Source organism: Bison bison, unplaced genomic scaffold (assembly GCF_000754665.1).
Source record: "Bison bison bison isolate TAMUID 2011002044 unplaced genomic scaffold, Bison_UMD1.0 scf7180017864215, whole genome shotgun sequence".
Classification (NCBI taxonomy): Eukaryota; Metazoa; Chordata; class Mammalia; order Artiodactyla; family Bovidae; genus Bison; species Bison bison.
Genome location: NW_011494787.1, coordinates 1,748,243 through 1,756,466, shown reverse-complemented (window position 1 = coordinate 1,756,466; position 8,224 = coordinate 1,748,243). Strand labels below are relative to the sequence as shown.

Here is an 8,224-nt window from a genome sequence, read left to right as displayed (position 1 = left end):
GGGGAAAACTCTTCTTCAGAGTTGAATGCCAGCTAACAAATGTAGAAGGGTAGAATTAGAAAATCACCATTGGCAGGCCAGGACCATTGACGGGTCTAATTGGTGACTGATAAGAAAGGCTATTTATATAGTCTCAGAGCTTCAGCCTGGAAGACACTCATTAATTATATGGGGAAGGGACTTCCCTGTGCTCCAAAGGCCAAGATTCTGCACTCTCAATGCAGGGGGCCTGGGTTTGATCCCTGGTCAGGGAACTAGATCCGCATGCTGCAACTAGGAGTATGCATGCCATAGCTAAAGAATCTTGTGTGTTCTAAATATGACCCGGAGCAGACAAATAAATAAGTAATAAAGAAGATAAATATTTTTAAAAATTATACAAGGAAAAGACATGTAGTTTACAGAGGGAAATCTGTCACCATTTTGACCAGCTAATTCAAGTTAACATCACCAGTAATGGAATAAATAGGTGTCCCACAGCACCTGATATGATCCACTTGAGAAGGATACAATATCACTTTTGGATACTCTTACCAAAAATGCATAACCTGAATCTAATCCTGAGAAAATATCAGAGTCACAAATGTAGGTTCACATTCTGCAAAATAACCGACCAGGCTCTTCATAAATGTCAAGATCATGCAAGACAAAGACTGAGGACTGGTTCAGATTAAAGGAGATTGAAGAGACATGACCACTAAATGCAGTGTGTGGCTGGCTTGGATCTGGACCAGAGAACAATTGTTTTCTTTCACTATAAAGGTCAGTATTGGGCCTTCCCTGGTGGTCCAGTAGTTAAGACTCTGCGCTTCCAATGCAGGGGGTGCAGGTTCAATGCCTGGTCAGGGAAATAATTTAATTAAAAAAAAAAAGGCATGAAGAATTACCTAGCAAAGTTAGTAGAATTAGTAGGCATTTAGTATATGGTGCTTGCATGCACACTCAGTTATGTCCAACTCTTGCAACCCCACGAACTATAGCAGGCCAGGCTCCTCTGTCCATGGGATTTCCCCAGGCAAGATATAACACCGGAGTGGGTTGCCGTTTCCTTCTTCAGGGGATCTTTCCGACCCAGGGATGGGACCCGCATCTCCTGCGACTCTTGCACTGGCAGGAGGATTCTTTTACCCCAGAGCCACCTGGGTCACTATTTAAAAGGGTGTCTGGTGGGGATCATGAGTTGCCCCTTAACTAGAGATATCAGAAAGTTCTAGGATAGGAATTTTCAAGCATTTGTGTGTGTAAGAATCACCTGGAGATTTTGTTCAGTGCAGGTTCTGCTGCATGTCTGGGTTGGTGCTCAGAGCCTCTGTTTCTAACAACTCCCAGGTGATGCTCACAATGCCTTTCTGCTGGCCCAGGGACCACCCTCTGGGTCTCAATGAGGTAGATACAGCTGGGATTAAGACCAGGCCTTCTTGAGCCTAGCTGCACAGGACCACCAGGAAGAAATGGATTTTACTGATCCTCCCAGTGATTCTGACAGGCAGCCAGGATTAGACCTTCACAGCCTCACCTGTTTCTGTCTTCTCCTATCCACTGTCTCAAGTTCAGACCCGAAGTCTGAATACTGCCATGGCTGCCAAGCTGAATTTGTTGCTGTTCCTCTACTCTGTCCTGTTCCCAGAAGCCAGGTGAATCTTGCTGCTCCTTCACAGTTCAAACACTTTCATACAAGTTAGGTGCAACTCCCCACCCAGAGATCAAGCCCTCTGAGATGTGTGGCCGAAACCCACTGTACCCGGCTGCTCACCACCCTCCCCCTCGATACTCTGCTCCCAGGAAGCAGCGTCCTGGTCCTGCAACCCAGGCTCCCTTCACACACACAGCAACTCTTGTCTCAGTCCGGTCTCCAGGTAAGAGGAACCAACCTTCCTCCAGGAGGCCTGTGCTGTGATGTCAGTCTGGCTGGGCCCACCCGGGTGCTCGCTTCCCCCAGGAGAGAGCTAGCTGAGAGCCTGGTGACTCAGACTCACTCATAGCAGGGCACGAAGGGTCTCTGTGGCGGGGACACAGGTCATCCTGCCCCTGTTCGTACAGGCAGGGCTCTGCAGCCTGCGTCCGTGGGGAACAACTTGGGTGTTGCCCTGAAATTCTAGCCTGGCACCCAGCTCCCCATTCACCTGTTCCCCTCCCACCCACTCTTTCCCTTCCCTCCTCCAGACCAGCAGGTGCCTAGGATCTGAGGGACCTAGAGGAAAATAGGTCACAGGGAGGTGCCACCTAGGTTGTCCCCTCTGGGGAGGGTTTGGCCTAGGAGAGATGTATTTGTCAGGCGTTGAAACCCAACTTTGAGATGGGGGATGGGGGACCTGAATACCAGGAGACCACCTCCTTCTCCCCTTCCGCTCGGCTCCAAGGCAAGGGCCAGGGCTGGGCTGACACTTCCCTGGTCCTCACATTCCTGAGGAAGAACTTCCGCTCAATCCAGCACCCGCTGCTGCCCCACGCGCCCTGTGGCTGATGTAGCCAATCCCTGTTAGGATGCTGGGGAGAAGGGGCTTAGGGACCGGGGGTGCTGCAGTTTCCAGGAGAATCACAGCTGGAATCTGAGGGAGGAGCAACTACTCTCGGCTCAGACAGGTTCAAGGTCAAGGCCCCAAAGGCTTCTTAGAATAAAGCTCATCCCCACCTCTGACTCCCACTCAGGCTGTTCCCCTCTCCCTCATGAATGTCCAGATGGAAACTCCCAGGAGAGGCTCATTCCACCCTCATGTAGGGAGAAGACCCTTCCCGCCTCCCATCAAAGTTCTTTAAGCTTTGCACACTTAGTCTCCCTTTGCACCAGGGAGTTTTCAGAGTCCCAGTCCCACTGAGTTCTAGAGAGAGGGGCAGGAACCTGGATGCAAATATGAGGTAGATCCCCTAAGAGAGAGGTACCGCATTCCTGGATCTGGAGTGTCCTCTCCCCACCCCACTTCCACTGTCCTGCAGAATGCCCTTGGGCTGCCCCAGGCAGGGTAACCCTTGGCCCCCAATCATGCTTTCTGTCTCCAAGTCCTGGCTCCCAGGTGGCTGTAAGAACCTATTTTCCAGGCAGAGACTTTATCAGTTGTTTACAATAACCGTAATTTTCCAATCCCCAATCAAGACCACAACTTGAGGGTCACTCTTGGGTATAAGAGGCAAGTTGGATACTAAAATATTGCAGTTTGTAATGATTAGAGGAATCAGGATTAGATTAGACATGACAAGAATTATGGAGGAAATAAGTCAAGCTATTTGAAATCGAGGTTGTCTTGGAAAATCCAAGCTCTATTGTCTCTGTACATGTATTCTCTTCTGTTTTCTAGCGAGACCCTCTGAAAATACTTGAACCTTCCTTCTCTTTACCACTCATTCCCTGTTTTCCCCAACCTCTCACATCCATTGCATTCATCCCCAATCAACACATTACATGGTTTTTCCATGAGTCATTCTTTATTGCTGTTTGAAGTCATGAATTATTGGCACAAGACGCAGTGGGTTTCAAAGCAAATGACAGAAGGAAATACAGTTTGCAGGTGGGAAGACCCAACAGTGAAGAATCCCAAAGCAGCCATGACCTTGGCCTTGAGGGTTGGGTCTTTCTTGTAAGGACTCTGCAGCCAGGATCTAGCCCAGTCGAGTCAGACTACCTGGCCCACAGGTGATCGAGCCACATCTCCAGGGAAGGGGTCCCCCAGTCCTCTCTCAAAGACCATCATTGTAGCCTTTTTGGAACCTTCTTCTAGCCGCCAAGTCTTGGCCACCAACAGCAGTGTGACAATCACAAGGACCTCTCCCCTCTGAGACAGCCAACCTACTCTCCTCACCTGTTCCTTTTCCAATGGAAGCTTCCCCTAACCAGGGCAGATAAAGGCCCCTGCAGTTGGAGAAGGAAATGGCAACCCACTCCAGTGTTCTTGCCTGGAGAATCCCAGGGACGGAGAAGCCTGGTAGGCTGCAGTCCATGGTGTCGCACAGAGTTGGACACGACTAAAGCGACTCAGCAGCAGCAGAGGGAGGAGTGGGGAGGGGAGAAAGAAAAGGGAGGGGGGCATGAGGGGGGCAGTTGGTTTCAGAGGGTTGGCCAAGTCCAGTGACCCCCTGAGGAGACGTGCCTGTCCCCTCCACCACAGTGGGTCCTCCCGCCAATATCTGAGGGATGAGGCAAAGGGGGCTTCTCAACAAGAGAGTTGCTGCCCCCCCTCCTCTGAGGAGGGCTCCTCCTCTATGAGCTCCAGGTCGAACTCATCTTCCAGGGACCCTCCCACCGGCAGAAGGCGGAACTTCCTCCCTTTAAGTGTGCAAGTGCGATGCTCGAAGTCCAGGACTGCGTTGTGATCCTGGAGCACGTCGGTCCCAATGATGGCTTCCTCTGCACTCGCGTTGGCCACTAGGAAGGCTGCCTTCAGCTTCAGCTTGCCCAGGGACACCACTGTATCCCAGACGCCCAAGATCTTCATTTCGGCCCCGTTGGCCACTTTCACCACATTCTCAAAGGGCCGCAGTGTATCCAGGTCGCCATCGGTGACCTCCTCCCACAAGCTCGGGTGGACCACGGAGACCTGGGCCCCAGAGTCCACCAGGAACCTCACGGGCACTTTGCCAATTTTCCCCTTGAGGTAGTAGCCCTTACCCATGCTGTTGGCAAAGACGATCTCCTTGGGCAGATGGCTGTGGGCAGCCTCGGGCCCCCCGAAGGTCTTCAGGAGGGTCTCTTTCACAGCCTCGTAGTTTCCCTGGTCCTCGGGACTGAGACCATTGAAGGCCCCCAGGGCGTCTCCCCTGAGGGACTCTTTCAGGAACCTCAGCTTGGTGATGTGGTCCCAGTGGTTGAGGTGGTTGATGACCTCAAAGCGATGCAGCCAGAGGTGTGGGGCCACACTGGCTCCATCGAAAGGCTCTGGGACGAAGGCTCGCTCCTGGCTCCTGACTCCGCTCCCGGCCATCCCTCTGCTCCCTTCTGGAACTGCAGCAACAACCCACAGCAGGTAGAGAAAGCCACAGAGCAGTGTCAGCGCAATCACGCTGGAGAACAAGGCTTCTCTAAGCAGACTGTTTCTGGGTGCCGGCTGTTGGCAGGCTGGAGGGACCAGGCGAAGGCTGTCTGATGAACTGCTGGGCGCAGAGCTGTGGCCTGCTCACGCTGCAGAGCCTTTTTGATACCCAGCCTGGGCCCCCCACGGCTCCCCATTCGCCTTTGTTCTGGGAGCTCCGCCCCTGCTCCTCCCACTCCCCCTTCCTCCAGCATCCTGTTCGACGGGCAGGATCAGTGCCCCGCCCTTCTGCATCCATCAACGGGACAGGCCGCGGGCAGCCCACGAAGGCCAGCCTGGGTCAGAGGGGGCCTCCTCAGGTACCCTCCCGAGCCTGTGTCCCAGAATCACAGATGAGGACAGGACGACGTTACGACATCCAGGTGTTTGTCATCAGCTAAAGGAAGGTGGAGTCAGGGACCAGAGGCAGGGACCAGGGACCATCAGCTTCTAAACTGGGGAGGCCCCTTTGCCCTCAGCCTCGTGTGACCCCCTTTGAGTGGTTAAGGGGAAGGAGCTTACATTTACTATGTTTCTGCTCTGATTGAAGTGAGGGGCTGGGTGTTTCTCATGAGCTCTGAACCAAGTACAGAATCCCATAAGATTCTCTGGAGAGATGGAGGAGAGTCCCCAGGATCAAGAATGCCCATAAATAGTTTCTTTAAATGAGGGAACACATGCACACATTTTCCATGAATGCAATTGCTACAGTAGTTTTCCCTGGTTGATCACACCTAATTCAGAGTCATTCTGCCTTCTGGGAGTGAGTGCCAGAACCTGGAGTCAGGCTCTGACTCTAGCTCTGGGCAGGCCCCCTCCTCGGCTTCTCCCCTCTCACCTTCCAGAAACCTTTGTAAGAGTCTGTTCCCCAGGTTCTTCAGACCACCTCTTCATCTGGGCATTTATGGAAAGAGCAGCAAGAGAATTCCACTCCTTTTTATTCCAAGAGGGGGAAGCACCCACTGTATTGGCAGAGCCAGCAGTGAGAGTCTGGATGGCTTTAGATGGAGGAGGCTGGCTGTGGGACCTCCTGCGGGGCTTGGGGGTGGGAGGGTGGAGAGCCGTCCCAGGGCACCCCATGGATACCCAGAAGACAGATCTGGGAGTTCATGGCTGGAGTCTGACTTGGGTTTGTGCAGGGTGACTGGGGCTACTGGGGGGCCCACATTGATGACCCTGTTTAAATGCCACCCCTCCACAGAGCCCTCTACTCTGTGCCCACTCCCAGGTGACAACCATGGCAGTGTGCTGTGTGGTTCATTCATAAGTCTGTGTCCTGCCCATGTACGACTGCCTCCAGGCCCAGTAGAAACTGACTCTGGGACAAGTAGGTGCTCTTTCCTGGGCTCCAAGCCTGCTGAGTGCTGTCACCAAACAGGAGAGATGAAGACAGGAGAGGAGCAAGAACCAGCAGCACACCTGTGGCTCTGGGCTGTTTTTCCTGGCCCAGAGCCTGTCTCTCACCAACTCCCTGTCCCACTGATCACGTGGTACCTGGTTGAATTCCAGAGGACCCTGGCTTCAGTCCTGGGTCCAGTCCCTGGTTGGCCCCAGGGCCTCTGACTATGCCAGAAGACCCTTAGCCCCTGTGGCTGTGTCAGCCCCTCACACCTGACACAGTGAGCCAGCACAGAGGCAGCTGGGTCAACACCTCTCATCACAGCTGCCTGGCTGAGGTGGGGCCATCGTGCCATTCCAGAAACCCAGAGGAGGGGGAAGTGGAGTCACTGGGCAGGTGGGTCTCCTAGAGGATTGCACAATGCAAAACCTGCACCCAGAGAAACGGCCCTGCACCCACAAGACCAGGAAGCCCCTTCTGCAAGTGGATGTTTGTGGATAGACTCCCAGTCCCTGGAATGGGCATTGTTCTGTGGCCCAGGTACTGACTTAGTGGCTCCCTGGTATTCATCACCTTGAACCCTTGGTCCCCTGGAAGTGGGAATGAGTTAGGAGGCTGGCATGTGACCGAGGGAAGTAAGAAATAAGGTGGCTTCTCAACTAGCAACTAGGACGGCTGGATGCCCCGACTGTGGCCTTTCAGGACCTGGGTCATGGTCCTCACTTGATTGGGTTTGGTGTACACTTTGGCCAAGTCATTCAATGTCTATCCCCCCAGTGAGCATCGGGACAACCTGCAGGACAGACCAGCTGCCATACTCCACCATTCTGAAAAACAAGGAGCTTGAATGGCTAAATGGCTTGTCTCAGGCCCAAGTTGCCCAGTGCATGTAACGGCATTTTGCAAATAAAGGCAGGGAAGCAGGTGTGTTGGGCTCAGAGAGGCATCCGGCTAGGTCCTGGGCTTTGCTGTTGATGGCCTCTGAAGGGGGCAGTGATCTAGTGGGCAATGAGAGCTGATGGCTAAATATTTGAGAATTTTCTGAGTTAGTCTTAAACCAACTGGCAGCTTGAAACCAGACTTGGTGGGAGCATTTATACCACAGAAATTGGCAAATTCTAAATCAAGCCCCCCTTTTTCTGGAAAGCCAGCTTGTCATCACATTCCTGCCTGCAGACCTTGGTCACTCTCTCTGGGGCAGGCAAAGCACCACAGCCAGTGATTAACAAGCTTCTAGCATCTCCACTCCTGCCCAACCACTTGTGCCCAAGTCCCCTCTCCAGCCCCCCTTGCCTCACGCTCCCCCACAGCCCTTATTCTTCTGGGTCCTTGGACCTGAGGGCCTCCTCAGCGAACCCCTCTAGGTTAGCTGTCCACACAGTCCCACCTGGGGTCCCCAAGACAGAAGCACACAGGGGACCTCATGGTTATTAGGCGAGCTGGCAAGGGTTGGATTAGGGAGGTTCTCTCGTGAAGATCAGGAAAATAGTGACCTCAGTTCTCCAGCTCCCTTCAGCCTTGGGAGAGGCCCATCCCTGGAACACCTCAGAACCACTCAGGAACCTTGGGTTTGCCGTGTCAGTGTTGAACTGATGCGTAGCCCAGCCAGGCCAGGCCAGGTGCCACTGCCTCCTCCCAGGACCCAGGAAATCGTGGTTAATTATTGATAAATATAGGTATTGGGGTGGGAACACCCTCATTATTACCCATTGGCATCTCCAAAGTGTGCTTGGAGGCAGGCACATCCCAAGAGGAGGTTAAACAGGAAGGGTTTACAGGGTCCCCACCCTCCACACCCCTCATTGAGATTTTGGGGCTCTGAGCTCTGCTGGCCCCACTCCCTGCCTCCCCTTTGCCATTTCATCCCTCCCCAGCCCTAGGGGTC

At 53.3% G+C, this 8,224-nt stretch overlaps 1 protein-coding gene across 1 annotated transcript; it reads right to left on the bottom strand.

Moving 5' to 3' along the window:
- Positions 1-4,063: 4,063 nt before the first annotated feature.
- Positions 4,064-5,158, bottom strand: ASPRV1 (aspartic peptidase, retroviral-like 1). The gene is given in 3 exon segments (XM_010845297.1): positions 4,064-5,025; positions 5,027-5,064; positions 5,066-5,158. Coding segments are annotated over 3 exon segments (1,011 nt in total). The 3' UTR covers positions 4,064-4,145.
- Between the last annotated feature and the right edge of the window lie 3,066 nt (positions 5,159-8,224).